We start from the raw sequence: 27,641 nt of genomic DNA, 5'->3' as shown, positions 1-27,641 counted from the left end.
GATGAAGAAGGATATTTTATTACAGGGAAGACAGACGAAAGTTTAATGTCATTCATATGTATGTACAAGCTACATTAGAACCATAGGAATCAACTAGAAAATCTGTGAAGTTGTTCTTTAATAATTATGAAGAAGGGAAGTAAAACAATATTCTACATATAACAAGATTTACTGTACAGGATCCTGACATGTAATGTTCATATATTTAACGTAACATGTTTTCTGAGAGTTGTAGGCTGGCCTAAGGACAATTTTAGAAATTCACAAAGAATAATGAAGGACTGACCACTAATGCTAAGAATCATCTGCATCAGTCAGTTATCAGTCATCCTTTACCCTTGGACACAAAAAGGAAAGGGGCGTCATGTTGCTGGCACAAAAAGGCCAATGTCCAAAATATTCTGGAGAGGAAGCCTGTCATCTCCAGGAAAGTGCTGACCCCTCATCCTTTAGATTCTGGATGTAGAAAGGATTTCTTCCACCAGGTGCTTGTAGACCCAGGCGTCTCCCTTCAGCCTCTGGCGGCGGACCCCAACAACCTCTGGCCTCTGCAGCAGGCACACCTCCAGCTCAAACACCATGTTCACCTTACCAAAGTCTCCCCAGGTCCGGCACTTCAGGGTGTACCTGAATGAAAAGACAAAGAAAACAACATTGAAACATTAAAATTCAATCATGGGATTTGTAGTTTGGTCAGAGAGGGGAGTGGGAGGGTCTTCTTACCCTTTCTGTGTGAAATCGACGTTTTTCTCCGGGAGGATGGAGAGGATCTGATTAAGGATCTGGTCTGGGTTGGTCTGACTTGTTAAAGTCACATTGTACAAAGCCTATAGGAAGACACAAACACATCAGAAAAGCTGTGTGTGTGCCACAGAATACGTGACAAGACAAGGTCTTGTATTTGCACATACCTTGATCTTTCGTGGGCCGTCACGCAGAGCTCGCCTCTTGCTGGGAGTGAGCATGGTGATCACCTTGTCCAGGCCTCTCTCCAGAGAACCAAACATCTTTCCGCCTCTCTTCTTCTTCCCACTGTCTCCCATGCCGGCCATGTCTAGAGACCGAGACCTGGGGAGCAAACAGGGTCTCACATGTAATCAAAGAACTTTTACCTGCCCCTCCAACGAAATAATATGTCCTCCATTTCAGTACTTGACATGACATGTCACTTTCCTACTGTGTACAATTTCTGTTCAACTCTTTCATCATTTAGGTGATTATCTGATTTAATCTGATTTCCAATGAGAGTGCAATGTTGCGTTTCAGTCTCTTCAGCCAATAGTCCACCCTGAAGTCTCCCTCTTCCCTGCCAATGTCAATATTCACCCTATTCAGTTCAGTACCTTGCACATTTCGTTCCCACACATCTGACTCCCTTTCATTCACCTCAGAACCTCCATCCATCCTATAGCCCTCTCACTCACCTTCGCTCAGGACTGAAGGCCAGTATCTCAATGTTTGCTGGCTCCTTGTTCTCTGCTGCTCTCTTCTTATTGGACTCTTTGGAGGCACTGCCTCCACCTACAACACACATAATTCACTCTTGAGTTTAGAGAAGTGAACATAGACATGACTGATAGATCACCTCTTAAACACCACTGACCATTGGTGAGCCACTGAAAAACAAAAGCAGCATTTTGGTTTTGAATATTTCTTTAAAGCCCTTTTCAGACATGGAACAGGTAACATTACTGGATTCATCAACCTCTATCATTCAGACATACCGCAAGTGTCTTGTGTTAATATTCCTTATGGCTTAATTTAAACATGACAAACATTTAGAGAAGCACAAGAGGGAGCAGAGAGAGTGGGTATAGCGGTGAGTTAAAAAATTCTTCTCACGGTGAATTCACTAATACATTTTTGCATCAATTTGATCATTAGCTATAGAATTTTGCTTCCTATTTTATAACGTCCAACTGTAGAAGTTAAGTTGCAATTCTCGTTTAATTCCTACAGTATTTGCTCACAGGCTCTATGGAGCATTTTGCTGGATATTCATTTATTCATCTATTCAGTTGGTTGACATAAATGAAAATTGAAAATATATAGAGAGTATACTGGCTTGATTATTTTTGTGGTTGTATGAGGCTTTTTTAACCCATTTACCCTCAGTCACACCACACATTTAATCTCTTTCTCTGCATGTTCAACCTGCGGCTGTGCTCTTTACGTTAATCTGATGGCATTTAATTCAGACTTGTGCTGTGTGGAAAATGTTACAGAAATGTTACTAGTCTGACTTAGTAAGATTGCTGTTGTGACTTTAACATTCAAACACGACACCAACAGGTAAAGAGGTGCAAGTCTGAAAGGGGCTCAAGTTTTACTTGGCATCATATTGCTTTGATCAAGAGTTGGAAAAAAATCTGACAGAAAAACTATATGATTCTGTCCTGAGTCCTGACAATGTGGAATAAGAGGATTTTTTCCAACATGAAAGCCACTTAAAAGAAAATAAAAGGGGAAATGCTGTGCGGAGCCCTTTGCTCTTATGCAGATATCTGGCTGGCTTTGACACAAAGGCATGGTATACACAAAGACAAGTAGTCTGACACACACAAAAAGAGAGCTAGGCTTTAGTGGCAAGAGAACACATGTCCCTACAGCCCACGTAGAACAGTGAGCAGAGGAAAGAGACAGCTACACCTGTCACAGCACACGCCTAGGGACAGACACACACAGACCACAGTGTATGTGTGTGTGCATGGACAAGTATGTCAGCACTGTAGCTTAGAGAACAGGAGCCCGTATAAAGAGAAGGACTGAGCCAGATTCCAAAGGTTTAACACCAACTAGGTCAGCTGCAGTGCGTTAGCCAGCTTGTGCTCGAGTTTATAGCAGAAAATAATGACGCCAGACACCTGAGCAGAGAATTCACTTTGACAAATAATTAAGACTTTAATGATTCTCCATTCATATTGGTGTCCTTCATTTATAGATACATGAATAGAATTAGCTTCCTGATAATAACCTCACCTTTGAGTTGACAGTGATAATTGTGTGTGTGTGCGTGAGTGAGTGAGCACATGTGTCCATTTTCAGCGGCGTAATGACAGCTAAATCATAGAAATATGAGTGGCTTTGGGATAAAAAATAAATAAATAAAAAAACAGGCCCAATAAACGAGTTTATTACCAGAAGACAATTTACTTGCAAATGCGTGGCATGTGGATGTGGCACTTGTGATTATGAGAGTTGCATGAGACAGAGAGAGAGGGGGTCAGATAAATAAATGAAAGAGGGAAATGTGGAGAGGGGCAGTTGGCTAATGCAAATAATCAAATAGAGTTTGCTCTCCAAGCCCGTGTTTGGAATAGAAAACAATTACGGTATACAATCAAACTATAAGACAGGCTAAAACTCAGCATTCATTACTGCTATTTGTCAAGAGACAGAGAGGTTATTCTTACCCTTAGGTGTGAGTGCATTGGTCTTGGTGCCATTGACGTTAGCATTTTGATTGGGTGTGGTCAACACGTTCTTGTTGGGGTGTGCATTCTTCTTACTGGACACAGGAGTTCGAGGAGGAGGCAACGCAAATATTTCAACATCTTTCTCCTGCACAGCAATATTCTCCTTGTTCTCACTGGCTTGCTCTTGATCTCCGTCTCTCCTCCCGTGGCGGTGCTGTGTCGTCGCTCGTCCCCTCTCTGGGGTCGGGCTGTAAGCACATCTTCTCTCCACCAATGGAGATGCCAGTATCTTTAGGAATAAGACATACATGTGGTATGAGTACATTTCCCTGGAAGGGTCATGGTCCCTTTCCCACACTGGTACATGCCTAAATAGAAGATTATTAATCCAAACATGTTCCTTTTTCTCACACTACTCTTTTACAGACATGAAAGACAGTAAAAACATACATTTGTCCCAACTTCCACATACCGTGTCTTTGTTGTTTGTGGGTCTTTCTGGCCGTTCCCTAACCCCTTGGGGCGTATTTTGTGTGACTGAAACCCATGGGCAATCATCAATGTAGTCTGAGCAGAAGTCCAGAGAACCCACAATTACAGCGTCTTCATCTTCGCTGAAGTGAAGGGTTTCTTTAGACTGGAGAGCATGAGAAAAATAAAGAGAAGGAAAAAAACAACATGTTAAGAGATCAGTTGCAGGGTCTAATTAACCAAAGTATGGAAGGTTACAGGGTAAAGTCATAAATGCTCACATATGGAGCCAGAACATCCAGCTATAAAAGAGACTTAGAGAACAGAGAACTGTGGGATTTGTGGTCCCAAGTCCCCACCTGTAATCCTCTGTGTAGCGGAGAACTGGAATCCTCACGGGCAGTTGGCTCAGGGCGCAGGCGGACTGGCTTGCCCCTCTGCTTCTTCGACAGCAGAAGCAGGTAGGTGGCTGTGATCTGGTCATACCGCCACTGAGGGAGTGAAGGTGTATTAGGCAGACACTATGTAAAATATCAAATTTACACATAAGAGGGATATGGAAATGATTTCACCATCAAAAACACAACAAAATCAGCTGATGATGAATTAATTAGCATAATAAACATCAATGCTAACACTGAAATGTGCACACAAACTGGCACATACCTCCTTGACCAGCGCTGTGGTGCTCTCTCTGGATCTCTTCATGTTGACAGCCATCTCAGTAATACAGTCTTCATCAATATGACCAAGCTACAAAAAAAGAGCCACTGTCTTCACACAAAATCCAAGACAAACTTCTTTTCACAGTTTGAGCACTGAATAATTCTCAAATAAAGGGATTTCTTTTCAGAAAAATTACAAATGTGGTAACTTAAGCAAATTGAAAAAAACTCACAAAATTCAGTCTCACTAATTTCAATTGCCAGTTTGAAATCTACAGACTTTCTTTAATAAAATAGACAACATCCTGCTTGCAGTAAAATGCTGCTTACATGTTTGTGGTTGTACAGTTCTGTCTAAATGTTTATGCATGTATTTGTGTGTGTGTGTTTGTACCGGCTGCCTGCTGTACCACTCCACGGGGCTGTTGTAGTCTTTCATCACCCAGGGATGGTTCAACAACTGTCTAACAGTAAGACGCCGCTTGGGGTCCACCTACAGGGCACACACAGAAACTACACCTCAATATGGAGACTACACACTTCACAGTTATGTCTACAAATATTGTACGCGTTGTACAGAAAAATAAATGAATCATGTTCCAATCGTGTAGAGTGTTCTTAACCTTTATTATGAGTTCAAAATCCTTTCTCTCCTTTTATTATGGTAAATTTATGTGACAGATCCCCAATGTGTTCTACTGTACTTGTTTCTGGGAAACAATGAAAAGCCATGAAGAGAAAGAGGCTCAGTGGGCAATGTGTAAATATACAATGTATATATATATTCAGGAAACTGAATCACTGAATACATACCTGCATCATTTGGTTGAGGAGGAGGATGCTACATGGAGAGAGCCACCTGGGATTGTCATATTTACCTCTCTGAAGATATAAAAGACATAACACATTATGAAACAGTAATACCCCAAAAACTGAAACAAACTTAAGACTTCTCTGGTTTTTGGATTTTTTCAGATGGTAATATTTCAACAGCGAATGTGACTGTGACACCACATGACAGCTGTTGGGAAGGGCCACAAGATACTTAAGAGCAATTTAGAAAAACCTAGCTGGGGTTCAGACATTCAAAATAAGTAATTTTCTGCGATGTGTTCTTATAAAATGCCATACACACAACAGCACTCTTACAGTAATTTTCCTGTAGAGGACCATGCAGTTGTCGTCATCGAAGGGCAGGTATCCACAGAGCAGAGCGAACAGAAGCACTCCCATACTCCACACATCAGCCTAGAGGTTACACATCACACAGCAATATTTCAACTTCAAGGATTTCACAGTCATACACCAGCGAATATGATCAAGACACCATGAAAAAGCAGAATTGTGGAGCAAGCAGGTAATCATGACTCTTAGTGAAAAACAAAATCAAGTTTTGTGGATTTTAAATAAGAAAAAATTGCAATTGTTCCCCCAGTGGGTTTAAAAGTTGTAAATATCATGCAGCGTGCATCTTTCACCTCTGAACCAATATACGCTTTTCCCTGGATGAGTTCAGGAGCAGCGTAAGCAGGGCTCCCACAGCATGTCATCAGCTCATAACTGAGACCTCCCTAGAAGACAGGCAACACAAAATACATGTACATATCATGTTTATATGCACCATTCACTAGGTATGACTACACTTGTCTCTAGGTATCATCTTCTATCTGTTACACCTTGTATGATCTAAGACATTACTGAGGAAACCTAAATAATCAAGACTGTGAAGTGCCAATACAGTGTTAACAATGTTAAAGTTGTTTGTGCAACAACTTTAGAGATTTGTCTCCATTCGAAAAGATGTTTTGGAATGTGTATTTATCATTTCTTTTCTTTAAAATTACTTGGGCAAACAGCTTAAAGGTTCAATATTTTGTTACAAATACAATGAGATTGGAGATGTTGTGATGTACCTTGGGTTTGGCACATAAGCCAAAGTCAATGAGCTTCAAGTTGTGGTCTTCATCTATCAACAGGTTTTCCTAAAGTTCAGAGGGACAAATATTGGAGCAGACATTAGACTCATGTGAAACCAAACACACAGAGAAACAGAAGCAACTTCATGATAAATCTTGTACAATCTCTCTCTCCCTCTCTCTCGCAGAAGCTGCAACTTGTATCTTGATCTCTTCCTCTCACATTCTTTCACATGCAAGTGGTGGCTGTTTTTACCGGTTTTAGGTCTCTGTGTGCGTAGCCCTGGCTGTGGACATAGGCCAATGCAGACACAATCTGTCTGAAAAAGACTCTGGTCTCCTCCTCTGACAGACGGTCCTTTGCTATAATATAGTCGAACAACTCTCCTCCTGGACAGTACTGAGAGAGACAAACCAAAGGATAGAGGAAGACAAAGAAGCCAAATGAATGAACATGACAGTATTATATCCACAGTAACACATGTTCTCTTGTGTGCATACCTCCAGAATCATGAAGATCTGAGTGGAGGTCTCTATGACCTGGTAGAGACGACAGACATGCTGATGACTTAGGTTCTTCATGGCCTCAATCTCCACCTTCACGCGGGGCAGGTCGTCCTAGGGGGAGCAATGACGTTATTTTGTCAGTTTAGTAAGAACACGTGCAATCTAATGTGATCCAATACAACAGCTCTGCCATCAATTCTTCTTTTACGAAGCTTATACGTTTTCAGTTTTTGTTGACATTGTCAGAGAGGTGCTAATTCTACTTTATGTTTATTATTGAGGTCCTTTTAGGTGATGGTGGTGTACTGGAGTGCATTATATTGTAAAGTGTTCCTAATATTTTGTTCACCCAATTGACATACACGAGGGTGGCAAAAAAGTGTTGGACTGCATTAAATTGCACAGGTGTTCCTACTAAAGTGCTCTGTGAGTATATAATTGTTATTGTTTTGCATTTAATTTGCAAAATGATTTCTATATATTTATTTTATGATGTTTATGTTTCCTTTATTAGGCAATTTTTTCTATTTTAATTTGTACGGTGTGATTTTTAAAATACTTGTGTTCTACATGGATCCCTAGAAAAGGCTATCAATCTTCAAAGACTTAAAGAAAAAAAGTAAAATAAATAATTAGTGAACAAAAAGAAGAAGAAAATAGCTAGTGATGTTCACAAGCAAGTCTGAAAAGATTAACTGGCAAGTTGTTCAACAGTAAATCAATCTAAGACAATTCTGTAATTTGGTTAAATGTTGAAGACTGTCATAACAACCTCTCAAATTGAGCATTTTCTTGCTTTTCTTTACATCACTCCAGACCTTTGAGATTTTGGTTGCTGGTCAGAAAAATAAGCTGTCCTCCCCTCATTTGGGGAAATCATCACTTTAGGGTGTGGTAATTTGTGATGGTCATTTTATGGACTTTTGTAGGCCTTTGCAGACTAAAGACATTTTATAGCTTTTACTGCCTAAAATGGTTTATGATAATGAAAGAAGAAAGATAGAGAAAAAGGTCTTTTTTAAACTCACCCCTAGATCCTTCTTGTTCATGATTTTAATGGCAACCTTCTCTCCCGTCAGGATGTGCCGACCCAGCTTCACTTTAGCAAAGCCCCCTGAAAAAAACAGAATGTTTAAGATAAAACATTAGAGACGGTATGGCACTAACAGTGCTGTTTCAATCACAAACATCCATCAACATGAACACACATTACCTGAGCCAATTGTCTCATAAACCTCATAGTATTTGTGGAGCTCGTCGGCCCCGCGGGGCTCAGTCCTTTCCACGGGCATCCTCCCTGCTTCAGCCACACGATGGTAACCCTCCCTGGGAGACACAAAACAGGTTGAAAAGAATAAAAAACAAAACAAAACTGGAAAACACACAATTATCTTCTTATTAACCCAAGTACTTAACGCCAGTCGCTAAAAATCTGCCGAGTTAGCGTCAACTAACAAAAGTCGTTAATACTACCAAAAAGTTATAAAAGTACGTTAACGTTAGTGGGAAAAACCTACAAACTGGCTGAATGACGCTTCTCGACTTTATGAAATTACCTGAATTTGTATGAAATCGCGAGTTTAGCCAGTTAACAGCCGTATGCCATCTGGAGCAGCCCTCTGGTAAAGATGTTTTGTTACAGAAGTTTGAATTTCGTACGTCGACGTTGACGCCATTTCCTGCTTCCGGTTGGTATGTCGTGCGCAACCTTCTGGACAATAGTGGTACTGTAGCCTTAAAATTAAATAAAAAGCACTGCGTTCGTACATTTGTAACACATACATCCTATATATAACATGAATAAATCAGGGGGGAAACATAACAAATCCACATATTTCCAAATATGTGTATTACATGATATAATGAAGAACATATTTCATGTTCTATGACATGCATGAAAATGCTGAGCAGGTCCACTTGACCTCGCTTTTGGATGGACAGTGTTGAGGGAGGTATTCAGATTGTTTACAGATTGTTTATCACAATGTTAAAGTACTCAATTACAAGCCCTGTATTTAAATTTCACCAATTGAAATTGCACCTATATTTTGAGATATTGTATTTTGTGATGCACCTGAAAGGCAGTGTTTTCCTCCTGTTCATTGAATTGGATTGGAGTTGCAGAATGAGTTTGACATTTGGACACTGCCTTGGGCTCATAAATTATGAAATGTTTCTGAGGGAGTAACTTTAACGGGAAGATATATAAAAATACTCTGCTTGGAATAATTTGAAATAATCTGATAGGGTTTTTATACAAAAAAATTCCAAAAATTCCAGTAAAAAAATCTTAAAATGACATCTACTTACTCTTTTTCATTGAAAATCCAGAATCTATGAAGATGCAAATATTCTTCGTTTCCAAAGTTTAAATGCTGAATGCAAGATGTGTCCTACTTCAATGAAATGTCCATTCTCTGTGTATTTGCACTAAAGGCATGTCCACATCATACTTGTGTAAGTTGCATACTGGATGCACAAAAGGCTCCTAACCAGTTGTGATATCACAAAGTGAGCACAGAGAAACTTTCCCCCTTCAGCAGTTGAATGTGAAAACAGCCTTCAAGTGTAAAACTCTGCACATACATCACTCTACACAGTGAAGTTCAAAAATCCAAGTGAAGTAACAATAAGCAAAATACATGTTTTACTGAAGGGGAACTTTAAGTAGAATGGTGCAAAAGCCATAGTGACTGGTTGACAAAGATGAGGGAAAAAGTGATATAGTCAGATGAGTCACAAGTGACAAGTGAGTGCGCACATGTATGGTTTATCCCAAGAGGCCTGAATGCTTGACTACAGTGAGGGTTGTGGGTCTGTTAAGCTTTAGAGGGCATTTTTTCAATCATCTCTGTAAAGGAAAGAGTCTCTACACATCAAAAGTTATTCTGAATGATCACCTTTATCCTGAGATGACCACTCCCATGAACTAATGGGAGTGGCCTATGGCCTTCACAGTGAAGAGATCTCAACCCACTTGAACACCTATGGGAGATGAGGGAATATCTCTTTTTCATCCCTCCTGTAAAGCTCCAGAGATGTGAAGTCTCTAGCCAAGGAACATTTAAGATGTTCTAACAATTCCTGATGACATCAAAGGCGTTTTTATGTCTTTTTTTTTCATTCGTCCCCCATCTGCACAGATCTTAGACTGTGTACAGTCTACAGTGCAGATAAACATGCTGTATAAACGACTATACCCTTTGTAGTCACCCTCTTGCAACATTGCTTTATGAAGTCATGACAACAAAACAAACAATTCTGCCAAATGGCACATGGGTGGTCACAGGTGGTCACTTTCTCAAAGGTAGTGGTTAGCTGTGCAATTTACCTGCAAACATACTTTCGTGTGCATTCATGGGCAGGTATACACAGCCTGTGGGATGAAAAGCATCCAGTGTGTCGCAATTTGTAAGCTGTTCTGCTTGACCCTGTAGGTATGTGATTGCAGCAGCTGACCAGAGAAGTGTATTTATGGTGCCAGAAGGTGTGTGTGTCTTCACCTGCACAGGTCCTGAACCTATAATTAGGAAAAGGTGAGAGGTGAGCACAGGGGACCCCTGAATGCATCTTAACAGACCACTGCCTACTTGTTAGTCATTTGCAATGACTGTATACAACCACTCTCACAGGGTTTCTTGGTGTTGCTGTAAATGTCACGTCATATCAAAAGATCGAAAGAATTGGTACAGGACAATTCACTGTACTTGTTTACAATCACAGATAGAGCATCTTTAAACTAAAGAACATTCTATAAGAAATCTAGCTGTTAAAAGGTCACACAAAAGGCCATCACAGTCCTGCACTGAGTCTGTAAAATTCAACTAGTCTTTGTTTACTGAGTGAAAATATTACATCCTGACACTTAGCCAACATGGACAGAGAGCTGCAGATTGCAATGTCAGTAATGGATCAGTGGTCGCCCTGTGTTTCTCATGGTCATTAGGGGAAGGAGTTGGTCGTTAGGGAAGTAACCGGTGGTTAGGGGATGTCCAGGTGTCAGCAGGATGACAGAACCCCTCATTTGGTTTCTGGGGCAGCTGGCCAGGACGAGACAGAGGGACATCAAACAGCCCACATCTGGAGGAAAAGAGAGGGGAAGGAGAGTGTGAGGAGAGAAGAAAATCGAAAGACGCACGCACGTCAATGTCAATTACTGACATAACGTTGAAACACTGGCTAAAACTTATTTTAAACAGCCACATGTGGCTGATTCTCAGGCAAGCAATAGAAAAAATCTGAACTGTTTCAGGCCTTAGTATTTTACGAATCTATAAGTAAGGGCTCTTACATTCTCAAATCTGCATGAGCTCACAATTTTACTGCACATTTAAATATATATTCAATATGGTTTAACATATGTTAAAGCACATTGAACATATGTTTTAAGCCAGTGGGTGTTCCCCTTTTTGGTCCTTTTATAAGATGCAAGGAAATCTTTTCTCCCCTTTCATGAATAAAAGACATAAATGGTTGTAATGATTTTGAGGGCAAGTTCTGTTATAGTAAATGGTTTTAACAGACAGCACAGGCCCTTCCATGGCCATTGCCAGCCTGCATTAGTGTGCCTGTTAGTTTCACATAAGCTCCAGTACTAAATCACAACAGTCAGGTACACTTGCCATCTTTAGCTAAATGACATTGTCTTTGCAAGAAAAGCTGCTAACCACATTATGTTTATATAGTTTATATTATAGGATTAATATGTATGCTCTCAGTCTAGTGAAGCAATATTTTGTCTGCGTGCTACATGTATGACTGTATACTTGTACATGTCCCTGTTTGAGCTTCTGTGCCACTTCCAGTGGTTCTCACAGGGACTTACAGTGTGTTTGTGTGTGTGTGTGTGTGTGTGTGTGTGTGTGTGTGTGTGTGTGTAATCAGACATGGCAGCTATTGAGCTGTCACAGTGGAAAACAGACGTTCAGGCCCTAACAGTGCCTGTCTTGGACAGAATTCCCAGTATTCCCTGACAGACTTTTGAAAGGCTCCCAGAATGCGTGTGTCATAGCTCCGTGACTACCGGGTATTCACTGCAGGGGACCGGCGTCTTAGATCTGGCTGTGTGCCAGAGAGAGAGAGAGAGATAAAAGGAGAAGCATATATGTTAAGTTAAGTGTGTCTAGTGCAGTGTGCAGTGTGTGCACATCAGGCTTGTGATGGCATGTGTTGTAATACATCAGTGACCTCCCTTGTTTCTGGGGTCAGAGGGCACAGAGCCAAACACTCAGACACAGACAGAGACAGACAGGCATAAGAAATGATACACTGGCATCATCTCTCTCCGTGCTGCTTCCAGCGACCATACAAGGCTTCACGGATCACAGTCTGCTTGTCTGTCTCACTCATGCTGCTTTCATGGTCACCTGATTAATTTACTGTGCATTAAAAGCATTGCATTGCTCCCACTACCTCATAGTGCTTTATCTATATGTATATCCATATGTGACTCATATATCTTTGTAGAGTCCACACACAAACTACATGTGCAACTTCACAAGCACAAACACAATCACAAAGAAAGAGAAATCCTTTAAGAAGTTGTGAAATTCTCAGTGTTGGCAATTTCACACCCATGTTGTGAACAGCTGTGATGTCGATCAAGTGGCAATCTGAGCGTAAAATGTCCTTTTAGATCTAAATTGTTGTGGTTTCTGATGCACCCTTATACAAGAGGCATATAACATGTAGGAAAATCAAATTATCTCTCCTCCATCACTCTAAATCTCTCCTCACACTGTGACATTAAGTTACAGTCGACAGTTAAAGTAGTTTCTGATATTTACAACTCTCATCTCTCCTCACTCGCCAACATAAAACAGTGGAAAGTTAAGGCGCCAGGCAAGCTACGCTACATTGTGTGTTTACAGGGTTGAAACAGTCCTCTGCCCAGAAGTGAAACATTCAGCCAGGGAAATATTTTGCACCTATCTGTGTTTGAACGTCTCCAAATGTTCATGCAAATATTACCATAACCTCCGCAGATGAAGCTTTGGGACTGTGTTATTGTTTGGTTTTGATTCCTGGCCAGTAGGATTTACAGTAATTTCTGAATCTATCTGTTCTCCAACATGGTGTGGGGGTGAACTGAGTCACTATTAAATGGGAATCCCTTAAGTGTGAATCACTGATGAAGGGATACCGAATCACTAGTGCAGACGAAACGCTCTACATGTGTTGTGTTCATAACAGAGTGAGAGAAAGTGATAAGCTGTGAATTAATTTGTCATATTTTTTCCATCAACCTAAATCCAGACGATTTTTTTCTACCGTGGCATAGATTTTTCATCCTTTGTTTTTCCCACTGTCAGTGAAATGAAGAAAGGAATAACAGAGCTTGAACAGACGACTTGAAAAGTGAAAAACAAGATGAGTGAAGCCAGAGCAAGATTCAAAGAGTGATGTGTGTCCAAAGCCTCACGATCTTGCATGACGATTCACAGGGAGAGATATTGGTTTTGGATGAGCTTTAGGATACACTACAGGAGCCTGTCCTCATGCCACACTTACACACACACACACACACACACACACACACACACACACACACACACACACACACACACACACACACACACACACACACACACACACACACACACATTATGAGCTGTCATAACACTCCTGAGGTGCAAAATGGGTGTGACCTCAACTTGAAACAACTCTTAAAAATGTGCCTACAATTTTCAAACACTTTCTCTCAGTATTTCTTCTTACATCCCTCCCAAACTGTCTTTTTTCCTTCCAACCTCAAGCCAACCCCACCTCAACAACACACTCCCCCCTTAAACATGAACACACATACCCCTCTGTGTATGTGTGTTTGTCTGTGTGTGTGTGTGTGTGTGTGTGTGTGTGTGTATGTGTGTGTGTGTGTGTATGTGTGTCAGAGTGTCCTCCTCCCTCAGTCTCTCCATGGCTGGATCGTGGCAGCAGCTCAGCTCCCTGCGGCTGGGTCGAGCCCTGGCTCTCCTCCACTTCATCTGTCTTCTCTACCCACCCTCAGGTGCTCTTCTTTGGGATACCAAAGCCAGCCCGCCCCCTTTGGAGGTAAGACATTCACATGGTCATGTGTAGCTAAATGCATGCTTCTGCAAACTTTTTGAGAGTTGTATTACTTTTAAATTATTTATTTGCAAAAAATTAACGCTCTGTCGAGTTATATCCTCATCTCATGATTCATGAAAGAAATCACATCCTGGTATTTAATGTATTTAACTCAGCCTTATTGGATTTTGTTGTTCTTCTGCACACAACTAAAATCCTTTGTCAAAATTGGGAAGGGGAGGGGAATTACTGCATGACATGCCACCAGTTTGTTTTAGATTATCTCTGTCTTTGTCACTTAGGCTAACAAATCATTAACAGAGCAAGCTATATTAGACTGTAAATAAAACATCAGAGGGGGAGAACCAGGGAGGCCTATTATAATACACATGACATAAAAAGAGCAGAAGAGGTAAACTCATTTGCAAAATGGAGATCTGTGCAAAGGAGGAATGAAGAGGAGGACCAACTCAAACCAACTGTTGGACCAGACTGAGTGAGCTGCGGGATTTCCAGCAAGAGAGAGAGAGCTGCAGAGCAGGATGGATGAGTGAAAATGAGAGAAAAAGAGCAGCAATGTGATCCAGTGGAATTTATGATTATACTGTTTAAATACATGCCTGCCATGGTGAAACTATGGTGTGTGCCTGTACATGAGTGTGGACAAACAGCATGTTTCTGTTGCTTTCCGTGCATAAAAGTGTGTGAATGTGTGTGTTGGCAGCGGTTTGAGGTGGTGAAGGGGAATTTCTCTCGGACTTTTCTTCGCGTTGGTTACCATAAGATTGCAGAGATTCCTGCAGGAGCATGCAACATCAGCATACAGGAGACCATAAAGAGCCGAAATTACCTGGGTACACACACCCATACACACAAACACACACACACAAGCACGCATCTAACAACAGAAATATTTTCAGAATGACATTCACCAGAGTGATGGATGCACTTTGGGTTTTCCTCCAGCTCTGCAGACCCAGAGTGGCGTCTCCATCATCAATGGCAATTGGGTGATTGACAGGCCTGGGATCTTCACTGCTGTGGGAACACAGTTCACATACCGACGACCCAATGAAATTCGCTCTCGTATTGGAGAGTCCATCACTGCACCCGGGCCACTGACTGGCGACCTGCATGTTTATGTGAGATGCAAACTGGCGCTGGCATCAACTTCACAGCCTTCCCTTGTCTCTTTTTCAAATGCACAAATACTGTAAACAAACACTACTACTTGCACTACAATATACATGACATCATACACTACTAATCTCTCTTTCTGTCTCTTCTACAGTTGATCTACCAGCAACCATCTCCCAGTGTATCCTATGAGTACAGCTTGCCTTTACAAAACCCCACTTTAGAGCCTGATCCACCTTCTGATATTCTGCCTCTGGGTGAGTGCACACACTAACATGCATCAAACACACTCTTAGAACTCTATTATAGTGACCCTAAATGACCACAGTGCCATTTTCTCATACTTAATATTCTGGTTTGCCCACGGGGGAGCATAACACATAACAGATGCCGCTATTTGTGTCCCCACATTCAGTACAGTGAGTATGTGTGTTTGTAATCAGTGCAGATCTTACTGTAAGGTCAAAGTAACGCCAGTATGTATCATTTTCAAGAAAATTGTCCTTCTGAGAAATCTGATTAGAATTTCAATAATATTTGAAACAGGCAGGCAGCCGAGCTTTGTTCTGGCAAAGAGCTCTTTACTGCTCACTGAGACAATAATCGCTCACTTAAGATGAATTTAATATCATTACCGCCATTAAATAAATAGCTTGATTGTGTCCTCTGGCACCAACAAATAATGACCTAATTTTCTCATGAACTATCTCAAAAAACAACAAATATTCTTAAAAGGCCTGCACAAACACACACAAGTGTTTTCAGTTATTGTTGCTTGATTGGATTTCAGCTCAGGTTGAAGGTAGGTGGAGCTATGTCGTGAGTTATGTGACGTCATCAAACTTCATATACAATATGAACAAAAATGATGTGTTATTTGTCCCACCAAACTTAAAGACTGTATATAATATGTAAAATATAGTAATCATTATAGTATAATGTAGTTAGTGTACAAGAAATTAACATGCTGTTGTTTTGCATAAGCAAGAAATACAACAATACGTTCATCGTTTCTCAAAATTTTGATAGTTCTTTTTTGTTTTCTGAAGTGTTACTGGAACAGTTTCATCACCATCCACAATTAGTTTAAATTTTTTACATCTGCAAACATCTTTATTGCACTTCCCTTTTTGCCTATTTTGCCAATTCCCCTCTTGCATTGCACACATCAATAGCACATGCAAAAATTAAGTTTTTGGTTTTTTAAGTTTTTATTAAGAATGCATACTGATTGAGTATATTTTTTGGCGTTATTTTCCAATGTGGACACACTGCACACTCAAACCTGCTTAGAATCATATATATACATAAGTATATGTTGTATGGGTTCGGGCCTGACAGTAATGAAAAGTCATCTAATCAGCCATCATGATTGAATTCACTTGTGTGAATGCACCATGGGTGTGCTGGGCCTTTATTTATGTTTTATTTTATTCTTAATTTCTTTACCTTACCTATGGCCACATATTGCTGCCACAATGTCAAAAATGTTATTACAAGATCCTTTCCATGTTATAACAAGATAGTTTCATGTTATAATAACGAAAGATTATTCTGTTGTAATAAGAAACTTTTCTTGTAATAACAAAAATATTTTATCTTGTTATGTAGCAAAACTTTCTCATTATTTCACAAAATGATTGTATCTCATTAAAACAAACTTTTCTCGATATAACACAATAAGTTGGTAAGTTGTTATAACAAGCCTACATTGGCTAGAAAAAGTGGAAATGACTGGTTTATATGTTTTAATTAACTTTTATTTCATGTTTATTTTCACAAATAATAAAGAATCTTAATGTGAAAAGTATGTCATATGTCTGTTCAAGCTCTGTATCTTAAAAAACATGAAGGATTGTGTTAAAACGAGAAAAGTTTCTGACACTGAACAATTTTTTTTGTCAGGGTGGCAGCACTACACTGCTACATTACCTTATCTATTCAACATTTTGAATTAACTCACTGCCTTTATTCCTTTACATGACTGTCAACATTGGCCTCCTCCCAACAACCTTCCACTGTCTTGTAGTTGAGACGGGAGGCACGTCCAGCCCAGGTGAGGAGGTGCAGCAAGCTGATGTCACCAACAATCACATCGTCAAAGAGAAACCCCACCCCGACCAGCTTCCCCTTGACCCCAATGTGACCTCTGACCGCTTGCCTACCTACACTTGGATGAAGATTGGGCGTACAGAGTGCAGCACCACTTGTGGCACTGGTGAGGAAAAAACATATCATTCAAAGAAAGGATGCCTGTATCTTATATTAATATCCCCTAAATCTTTATTTCGCAGAATTATTTATTTGCTAAATAACAATTTTGTTTAATTCAGTGAGTGGACATGCTTACTTTGAAATGAGGTGAAAACTATATTATATAGACCTGAGACCTTTTGGATTAGAATATAATATGTTGCAGCGAGGAAACATAAACATAAGATATCATCACTGTATTAAAGATTGACACACAAATGTAACTGAAAGCTGCGACTGTAACCATGAACACTAACTGTCACACTTTAAATACACGCTGGCAAAATGAGGCAAGCCACAACATTCATACATCAGTACAACATAGACCTCATACTGGAGCACTATCCATCATTCCTGTGCATGAATTAAACATTTTCTTGTAAAATATGTGTGTATACAGTTATATTTTTGCAGACATATATGTATTCACATGTTTGGTGTTTTTCCTGTGCATGTGTGTGTTTGTGCGCACTCTTGCCAGGCAGGCGTCAGGTGCTCTGGGAGTGTGTTGAGAAGGATTCCCAGACAGCTGTTACTGCTGACCTTTGTGACCCTGCCCTTGAACCAGCAAACCAGGAGGAAGACTGCAACACCCAGTCCTGCCCTGCATAGTGAGCAATACACACACACACACACACACCTGATGTCTCATACATTATAAGTGGCACAGACACATAATAGTACACACATACTCGTACATTGTATTAGTTCCACATGGTGCTGTGAGTCTCAGGGTGAAGCCTTCATCACTCACACACATTCCAGACATAAGTCAGTCACCAGTCACAGTCAATCATACTGACTCACTTTGGTGTGGGTTTGGTTTTCATGTCTTGTGGTAAATACCACTGTAGCTTACAGTCGCCAAGATGTAGCAGCGCGTTAGTGCATTAACTGAATGTTTGATTTTGGGTCTGTCAAAAATTCTGCCCAGTGTCAGTGATCCATGATAGCTGTCAGTCTGAAATATACAGTATATGCCTCAAATTGGGGATTGTAAAACTGAAGGTTCAGTAGTATAGTAGTAGGAGAAACATCTGAAGTTCTGCAGCATAAATTTGCTGCTTTTGCTTGCTTCTTTTATGTTTTACTTTTGGAGGAAACTCAAGGCTTTGTAACAGCCCCTGGTAGACCAGGGTCAACTGACCACACACAATAACTGCGGTCAAAATCAGGACAAAAAAGCTGGGACAAACTCTGCCTGAGGAAGGTCATTGCTTGACTCATGTACCACTATGAAACCACATCTGCTGTGATGGATCAAGCTACTCTTTACTTCCTCTAACTCTCACATTGTCCTTTGTGATTGGTTGATAGCTGGGATGTGGGGGAGTGGTCAGAGTGCAGCAGGAGGTGTGGACCCGGCATTCAGCACCGCCAGGTCATCTGCCGCCAGGTCACTCACATCCATGCCAACAAGACTGAGACCTCGGTTACAGTGGCAAAAGAGCTGTGTGGGTCGTTTGAGAGACCAGTGACCAAGTCTACCTGTCAGCTGAAAATTTGCAGCCAGTGGGAGATACGATCTGAGTGGAGCCCGGTGAGAAAACACACACACACACACACACACACACACACCTGAGTATTATAGAGCATGACATGTGCTGCTCAGTGGTGGAAGAAGTCTTCAGATGTTTTAGTAAAGTAAAAGTTATACCACAGTTTGAAAAAACTCATACAAGTAAGAGTCCTGAATGCAAAACTACTCTCAAGTATAAGTACAGTAGTATTACTGTATCAGCAAAATGTAGTTTAAAGCAACACAAGTAAAAATACTCATTATGAAAAAATAGCCACTTTCTATAATAATGGTATAATTTATAGGATGGTCATATGTTTTGTCTATAAAATCTTAATCTGCAAAGTTATTAACAATTATAGCTGTTGGATGAATGTAGTAAAATGTGCAATATTCCTTCCTGTAGTAGAGTAGAAATATAAAGAAGCACACAGTGGAAATATTCAAGAAAAGTACAGGTACTTCTAAATTGTATGTTATGACAGTACTTGAGTAAAAGTATTTACAGTAGTTACATTCTACAGTTGTCTATCTCCTCAGTGTAGCATCATCAGGTCAAAATTTTAAATTTTCCAATACTTTGGTTTATGAAAAAATACCAAAGTTATACATTTCCACACTATAGTTATTAGCAGATGTACAGACACACACATAGAATTTAACATTCTATAATTTGAATAGCTTTCCAGTTCAAACTAAGGTTGGGGTTCCATTACTGCCAAAGCTAAATTACATATTACTGAATATACAATACGCTTCTTTCTCTCTTCTCTCCCCTTTGTCTCCCCCAGTGTTCAGTACCATGTGGGGTGGGCCAACGCAGCAGGGAGGTGGTGTGTGTCAGCAACCAGGGTGAGGTGGAGCCGGACGAAGAGTGTAACATGAACCTAAAGCCAGACACACTACAGAACTGTGACATGGGAGCCTGTGCACGCAGCTGGTTCACCTCTCTCTGGAGCCAACGGGTAACACAGAAAATGTAGTATTACGTGTGTGTATGTGTGTGTGTGTGTGTGTACAGACAATGTGACACAAACTGGAAAAAAGTGAATGTTGAAATCTTGAAATGGCACAGATTAAGAGTGTGTGTGTCCAAAAAAAGGCAGCAAGTGTGTGTTCCACTTGAGTGTTAAACCTAAAAATATAAATCAGTTCAAAAGGTGGTACACAATCAAAGCATCCAATGCCAGTAGAACTTCATATTTTATTAAAATTAACAATGCTGGCACATTTCAGCCATTGGCCTTCTTCAGAGAATGAAAGTGTTCGACAGCAAGTCTCTTATGTGCAATAAGATAAAGGTGATGTTTGGGATGTAAACTCTCAGATAGCCACAGTCTGCATTCTTGTATTCCTGTTCTCTATGCTAGATTGTATATTGTTATAGTTACTAGGCCTGGGTCTGCCCCTCGTGGCTATCTGAGAGTTTATACCATTTTTTTGGTGTTATCAACTGTATAACTGTGTTAACTGCTTTGATGGTGTGCCACAATTTTCTGTTGAATTAAGAGCGTACATTTGTTTGTGTGTGTGTTCATATTCCTTAGTGCTCTGCAGAATGTGGTCTTGGCAATAGAACCCGGACGGCAGTATGTCTGATAGATCACGTGACTGATCTTCCATTGGACAGCTGCGAAGGGGAGCGCCCACAAGAAGTGACATCATGTGACTCAGGCCCATGTCAAAACCGCCTGGAATGGTACACTGGACCTTGGGGTCAGGTAATTTACCTGCACACACTCACACACACACACATACACACTATGACCCATTGTTAACATCTTACATGTGTTTGTAATTTAGTGTTCTGCAGAGTGCGGGAATGGCACTCAGACTCGGAGCGTGGCTTGTATTCTCAACAATAATGGTCACATGGAGGTTGTGGACCTGTTAAAATGTTCCAGTCTACCTCAGCCAATCACAGCTAAGCCCTGCAGGTTGAAGCCGTGTGGTGTCCAGTGGTATGTTACAGAGTGGAGTACAGTAAGTATCCTGTCCTGATGTGTGTCTTTGACCTGTCCTGAAGGTGCTATTGTGCACCTATCAACCCCTCTTGTAGTGTCTGACACATACTATCAATTTTTGAGACATTTGGTTGTAACATACCAAGGGTGTTTAAGGGTCGCTTCATCCAAATTACAAAATTACAAGTTTTTTTCCCATATCCTTAATTGAATCTAGTCATGTAGATAGTTGTGGTTTCACGAGCCCAGGTGTTGAGATATCAGCATCTGAGATTTATGCTGCCACAAAAGTACAATGAGGGTGACTACGATTTTGTTTGTGCTCCTCTATTGCATTGAAAATATATTTAAATACTAAACTGAAAATAAAACTACACCAAACTAATTATTTGTAGTAGTTTGACAAAACAATCCCAAGTCAAGATCCACTTATGAGCTTTTCCTGAAGCTTTCAACTGTATCAGATGGTCTTCATCAGCAGATGGAGTTTGCTCAGCTGTCATGGAGATGAAACTATTGACATGCAAGCTCAATGGCTAAAAGTGCTATGGATGAATTCATAACAGTTACTGAGCTTGCATGTCAACTGAGTACATCTCCATGACAACTGAAACTCCATCCACTGATGAGGACAATATGATATGGTTGAAAGATTCAGAAGAAGCTCATCAGTGGACTTTGAGTTGGGATTGCTTTGTCAAATCATAATATATCAATTAATCTGGATAATCCACAAGACATGCTAGTGTGCTCAGAGATGTGTGTGGATTATCAAGAGTAACCAGGACATTATTTCTGGAGCGACACATTGATGAGTTTTTCAAATGTTATTTTTTATTGCTTTGAACACCACAAATGATATTCCATGCATATCTATTGTACTGGAGTAGAGGAAGAAGTGTCAGAGATGGGCATCTCCAAATGTCAGCACATAAAAATATAAGTTGTGTGATGACAAAGAGATGCTCTCATTTGTACATTCAGTCCTCAGAGTACATCATAACCCTCCATCTCTGCCTCCGCTCTCTCTCTCTATCACTTCAGTGTTCACGCTCCTGCAATGGTGGCTACCGTGTGCGTGAGGTGCACTGTCTTGCTGACAACATTTCACCAAGTGACCACTGTGACCCCAGTCTGACCCCAGAGAATCGAGAAGAATGCAACACACAACCTTGTGTAGCTGAGATAAGTGAGTCTACCCAGCAGTGTTGTACTACCGTAAAAGCATTGCACAGTGTGTGCCTAGTATTTGACTAGGTGTAGTTGTTAGTTCGAGATAATGTAAACATGGTGACTTGGGACCAAGTATCTCAGCAAGGAAGAGTTAAGGGGATGTAGAGCGGGGCAAACAGGGAGGAATAAGCACATTTTTTCTTGACTCATGTTTGAAGGTCACTTGCTGCCAAAATTGTTTGAGAATTTGCAAACAGCTATTTTGAAAAGTGCAATTATTATCAATGCATGAAAAGATATGAACAGGAATATGGACTTATGAATTTGAAAATGGTCATGAAAATATGGCAGAGTTGTAGAGCTTTGGGATTGCATGACCAAATATTTACAATAAATAATAAGTCTTTTTAATAGTTTTGAAAGCAGCTGCGTATGCCAAAAATATTTTAAGATCTGTGAACAAGGATTTCTGAGTTTATAAGCAACAACCTGTAGGAAGGAAGGGTGTGGGAGCTAATGTGATATTGACAGTCTTCTTCTAACCTATTAATAAGGGTTTCACTGACCAGCATGCTCTTGTTCAGTTAATGGATGTGCTACTATTAAAACCTGGCTATACGCTTTCAAAGTTGTAATGGAAGCCGAGTGAGATACAATTGTAACACGGTATGTGTCCATCCAACTATTCAGATTTTTTTTTTTTTCAATTTCACTTTGGTTTGTACACTTCAGTTTCTGAGTGTACAATTCAATTTTTATTCTCAGTTCATCCTGGCAGAGAGATACCATCATGATCCCAACACAACTTCAATACTGATGCCTCAGACTTAAAGTCGGGCTTCTGCATTGAGGAATTGAAATTAAACTTCATACTTCATGTAAGACAAACTTTTCACACAGTTACAGCATTGTAACTGCCTATTTCATTGGTTGAAAATATAAGCTGGCATGACTTTGGCCATGAAAATCTATCTTGAAATTTTGTTAAATTCATTGGTAAATTTTTTGTTCAAGTTGCTTGTTCATGTTTTACATATGTCAAAATGTAAATGTATTTGACAGACCATAAACATATCTAGTAAGATATTTACAACCACTATCTAGATTTTATTATTTAAATTTGATTCTGACTTCAGTTCTGAGGCCAGGATAACTTTGTTGAGTTGGACTTTGGCTGAGGAATTGACTTGGAGGCAATACCTGCAACAAGAGATGATGTGACCCGCCCACTACTGGCTCCAAGCATAAGAGTGTAGTGAATAAAACTCAATTAAAGAATAACATTTGCTTTTCTTCCCCAACTTTTCTCAATTTCTCTACCTTGTTCTTCTTTCCCCAGATCCATTATGCAGCGACCAGTATCATAACTGTATGGTGGTGGTTCAAGCCCGACTCTGCGTTTACCCGTACTACAGAAGTGTCTGCTGTGTCTCTTGCTCACATGCCCAGAAAACATACCCCAGCTCATTTCAGAAGAACCACATCCGCAGGTGATGCTGCACCAGGAAGGTTAAATTGACTTCAGGTCGCATCTCAATCAAAGAAAAAAAAAAAAACAGCACCGTGAAAGTGATGCTATCTCTGTTTGGAGAGCGCCTCAGTGTCAAGATTGAGCATTTTTCTTCAATATTCAGTCTTTCAGTCTGCAACAGATACCTGATTCTATTTTGTGAACACAGCCCTCCACCCACCACAGCCTGAATACTGCTGCTTAAGTGAGATCCTGCTTCACATGACATCAAATGGAGAATGGCCTGAAATGTTCTTAATCTTGTGCACGCACGCACACACACACACACACACACACACACACACACACACACACACACACACACACACACATTTCTGTAAGAATTATCACTATGTATAGATTTAAAGAGTGCTTTCATTCTCAGTGTAACTTTAAACAGGACTGGTCACATTTGGTGATGTACTTACATATTTATTCTTAATAAACCTCTAGTACTCTCACTGTCCTTTGTTGTATTATTACAGAGGTTACAGATGATTTAAAATATATTGAAATGTTAGCAAATTACATCACCAAAAAGAGAGTATAGAGCAAATGAGTGTCTATAAGGCCTGAAAAGGAAAATACAATTTAATGATAGTCTCAAAGAACAAATGGTCAATTTATATCCTACATCAACATGTGTGCTCCTGGGGAATAAAGGTGGGAATGTACAGCTGTGCCAGTTGTTGCTGGCAGGAATCGTATGTATTCAAGCAACATTAAATCACAGATCTACAAAATATGAAGGATGACATAATAAAGTCCAAGACTTATTTCCAATGTGGTACTGGATAACCCATATTTACAAAATATTCACACTGTAATTAATTTGAGGGCTGTAATCAAAAGTGTTACATTTTTTTGTCAGTGAGTTGCTCGCAGTGTTTGCAGTAACTATCAATAAATGGTGAAGACAGCAAACTAGGAAACCGAAACCAAGCCGTCTTTGGCTACTGCAGCGGCAGAGACAAGGTGCCTACGCCAATAAGGAGATGGAAACCAGGGATATGCTGGCTACATTACTGTCTATGAATAGATTAAACGTTACCATTTGGCTGGTGACTGGTGTTTTGTTTTTTAAAGCTAGCTAACTTAACTCACATTAGCTTACATAAATGAAAAAGAACAAGATGTAACTTAATGGACACACAAATGCTGCTTGCAATCAAGCAAAGGCTGTTGTTTTGTTTATTTTATTTCATTTATTAGAGTACATTTTGAAGTACAATCGTAAAGTGAATGCTATTCTTCAAAAAGTTGGATGAGCTGGTCCTCTCTCTCCTCTGTCCAGAAATCTGCCATGTTTTCATACTTACCTGTGCTGTTTCCTGATTGGCTGAAGAGAAATACCTACATCCTTATGTTCTAAAACTGCAATTTGACAAGGTAGATCCCAGACAATGGCTTCAGATGTTCTGCAACCAACCAGTTCACACCACTGCAACTTCCTCTGGTTTCCACTGGTTTCCTTCCTCTGAAACCATTTTGTCTCTTTGTGAACCATCAATCTGAACTGGCCTTTCACAAAATTATCTGTCATGACTGGTGCAAGAAGGGCAACAGGGATACAGTGGAAGGACCCAAATGCTGATGTCTGATGCAGAGCTTGATGCAGTTCAATGGTTTAATGCACAAAATGGAGGTACAAAGGCTTACAGGATGGTGAGGCAGGCAAGGGTCGAAACCAGAAAAGGCAGTCCAATCAAAAGTCAAAAGTCCAATAAACAGGCAAGGTCCAAAACAGGTCGGTAACAGGTATCAGGTACAACAGATGAAGAGAACACAGATACAGAGACTAGAGCACAAGATATGAAGCACATGGCAACTTAACAATCTGGAGATACAATGGAAGTGGACCGGTATAAGTAGTGAGTGGCTGATGAGGGAATGAGTTGAGATGAGTGGGTGGAGTAGGCCAGGTAACTGTAGGACTGATGAAAAGTGGGAACACACACACACACACACACACACACACACACACACACACACACACACACACACACACAAAGACTACCCCCTACACCAAGCCAACCAGGAACACCAAGCAGGGTGGGTGGAGCAGGTTTGGAGGAGGGATTCAGGGGCAAGTGGCCTGGGAGCGGAAGAATGGAACCGGGGACCTCAGGCAGATGGCCCGGGGACTTGACAGGGATGGAGCAGGCGACCTCAGGTGGACGGCATGGGGGCAAAGCAGAGCCCGAGGAGGACACCTCAGACAGATGGCCTGGGGGCAAGACAGATGGGTGTTACATTACCCGCACTGGCACACAAGTGGCCGAAGACCCTCCTTTATGCTTTTACCCCAGTAGCTCTAATTCCTCCAACTCTGGCCAGAGTGGGGACGTCTGTCCATGATACTGGTAGCCCAATTTGGCCAGAGAAGCACTGGCTTGCAGAGATTTTTCAAATCCTGCCAGGCCCACCATGGCCTTTACCACTTAGGGATCTACTGTCTCAGGCACGGGGGGAAATATTCCAACCTACACAGTACCAGAGATTCTTGGCAAAAAGAAATAAATGGTACAATACCCCTTATTTGACATTCCTAATATTTTATCCTTTATATTGTCTTCTCGAATAAGAATAATAACTTCCAATGTTTTCCTTCAGTTTAATTTATTGAGAAATACATGCATCTTATATACTTTAACCTTCTCTTAGACACCTGAGTATGCAGGAACAAGAAGACACATCACTGATAACAGGAGCTACACATTCCACTCTCTGGATGAAGATAAAACGGAAGGTCATCATGTTGGCAGTATCTGCTGAAAAGTGACTTAATTGATTGTCTTTTCATAATTTAGGAAGATGACTCAATAACTAGGTTGGATTTTTCAGCTGTCTCCTAAACTAGATGTGTCTGGAGGAAAATAACCTGGCAGAAGCTGATGAAAGGAGGGAGTGTATTGAATTGTTGAAGGCAATGCTCAAGTGGGATGAGAGGGAAAGGATCACCCCCGGTGAAATCCTCATCCATCCATTCATCACCAGGAACTACCTCAACAACAGCTCCTCCCTAAACTACTGCTACGTATGTGTGCGTGTATGTGTTGATTTACATATTTGCATAAACATGGGGTTTCTGTTTGCTGGCCATAAACATAACAGAGTAAATTTTTCTTACAGCAATAAAGATTTAGAGTCCACAACAACTGAATCTGGCTCAAGCCAGACAGCTGAACCTAGCATGAATCAAGAAGCTGAAGCTGGAACCAACCAAGCAGCCGAATTAAGCATGTAGCAATTAAGCATGTAGCAGTCTTAGTAAGACCGCCGTCACGTGTCATTAAGGTTCAGCCTACACCTCTTGAACACAGAATTCCACTAGAGGAAACATCTGATGAAGAGTCCCTAAGTGAAAGTGACAACTCAGCTTCCATATCCAAGGACTTTAACCCTGCTCCTGTCACTGTCCTGGACGAGACCAACACTAACCTGGACAAAAGAGATGACAGTGAGCCCAAGAAGAAGAGGAACTGCGTCAAACAATTCTTTTCCTGGTGGAAAAGGACATTTCACTCATGGTGCTGCGTGAGCCACGAGGAAGAGTGAAGCTCTCTATGATGGTTTTTTTTTTTTCTATGAGGTTCTTTATATGGGCAGCATGGTGGTCCAGTAGGTACCATTGTGGCCTCACAGCAGATCCTGGATTTGAATGGTGGCCCTGGTCTTTCTGTGTGGAGTTTGCATGTTCTCCCCATGTTTGCAAGGGTTTTATCTGGGTACTCCGGTTTCCTTCCACAGTCCAAAGACATATAACCTAGTTTGATTGGAGACTAAATTGTCATAAATCCAATATGATCTGAAATCTGGATTGAATCAAGACTACAATGTTTGCCACAGAATGGAAAATACTACTCCAATAATACTACGAATAATAAAAATACATTTTGTTCAGAACTGACACATCCACTGTGTGGGAGCTGGTCCCAGATTCCACTAATTGCTATATCAGAGTTCAGGGTAACATTAGCTGGGATTTGGGAAATTTACCGGAGATGACTTGGCCCTAATTTTACATTCTCTGCTCTTGCACTCTTCCTCAGGCAGTATCAAG

The 27,641-nt window shown here is 40.6% G+C and overlaps 2 protein-coding genes across 2 annotated transcripts; one reads left to right on the top strand and one right to left on the bottom strand.

Moving 5' to 3' along the window:
* Positions 1-101: 101 nt before the first annotated feature.
* Positions 102-8,641, bottom strand: melk (maternal embryonic leucine zipper kinase). Its single transcript, XM_044346997.1, has 18 exons — positions 8,532-8,641; positions 8,189-8,301; positions 8,004-8,089; positions 6,970-7,086; positions 6,725-6,868; positions 6,466-6,534; positions 6,031-6,123; positions 5,702-5,800; positions 5,366-5,434; positions 4,947-5,045; positions 4,554-4,640; positions 4,247-4,378; positions 3,889-4,053; positions 3,414-3,705; positions 1,425-1,521; positions 912-1,068; positions 724-827; positions 102-627 (listed from the first exon to the last, which is right to left on the bottom strand). Exons 2-18 carry the CDS (start codon positions 8,265-8,267, stop codon positions 450-452), a joined length of 2,067 nt encoding a protein of 688 aa, XP_044202932.1. The 5' UTR covers positions 8,268-8,301; positions 8,532-8,641; the 3' UTR covers positions 102-449.
* Positions 8,642-13,890: 5,249 nt separating this feature from the next.
* Positions 13,891-23,736, top strand: adamtsl7 (ADAMTS-like 7). Its single transcript, XM_044341979.1, has 12 exons — positions 13,891-14,025; positions 14,747-14,876; positions 14,989-15,164; positions 15,314-15,416; positions 17,189-17,377; positions 17,894-18,023; positions 18,730-18,952; positions 19,723-19,896; positions 20,479-20,652; positions 20,735-20,914; positions 21,940-22,084; positions 23,408-23,736. Exons 1-12 carry the CDS (start codon positions 13,891-13,893, stop codon positions 23,560-23,562), a joined length of 1,914 nt encoding a protein of 637 aa, XP_044197914.1. The 3' UTR covers positions 23,563-23,736.
* Positions 23,737-27,641: the final 3,905 nt, after the last annotated feature.

This window comes from Thunnus albacares, chromosome 3, assembly GCF_914725855.1.
Source record: "Thunnus albacares chromosome 3, fThuAlb1.1, whole genome shotgun sequence".
NCBI classification, from domain to species: domain Eukaryota; kingdom Metazoa; phylum Chordata; class Actinopteri; order Scombriformes; family Scombridae; genus Thunnus; species Thunnus albacares.
This window is presented reverse-complemented; position numbering and strand designations above follow the sequence as displayed.

Excerpts from the sequence above, each read along its gene's own strand:
- melk (XM_044346997.1), bottom strand. The coding sequence starts at position 8,267 with ATGCCCGTGGAAAGGACTGAGCCCCGCGGGGCCGACGAGCTCCACAAA. Across the intron at positions 7,087-8,003 it reads TGAACAAGAAGGATCTAGGG|GACGACCTGCCCCGCGTGAA; the intron begins GTGAGTTTAAAA and ends TGCTCCCCCTAG. Across the intron at positions 628-723 it reads GTCGATTTCACACAGAAAGG|GTACACCCTGAAGTGCCGGA; the intron begins GTAAGAAGACCC and ends CTTTTCATTCAG.
- adamtsl7 (XM_044341979.1), top strand. The coding sequence starts at position 13,891 with ATGGCTGGATCGTGGCAGCAGCTCAGCTCCCTGCGGCTGGGTCGAGCC. Across the intron at positions 20,653-20,734 it reads ACACTGGACCTTGGGGTCAG|TGTTCTGCAGAGTGCGGGAA; the intron begins GTAATTTACCTG and ends TTTGTAATTTAG. Across the intron at positions 20,915-21,939 it reads ATGTTACAGAGTGGAGTACA|TGTTCACGCTCCTGCAATGG; the intron begins GTAAGTATCCTG and ends CTATCACTTCAG.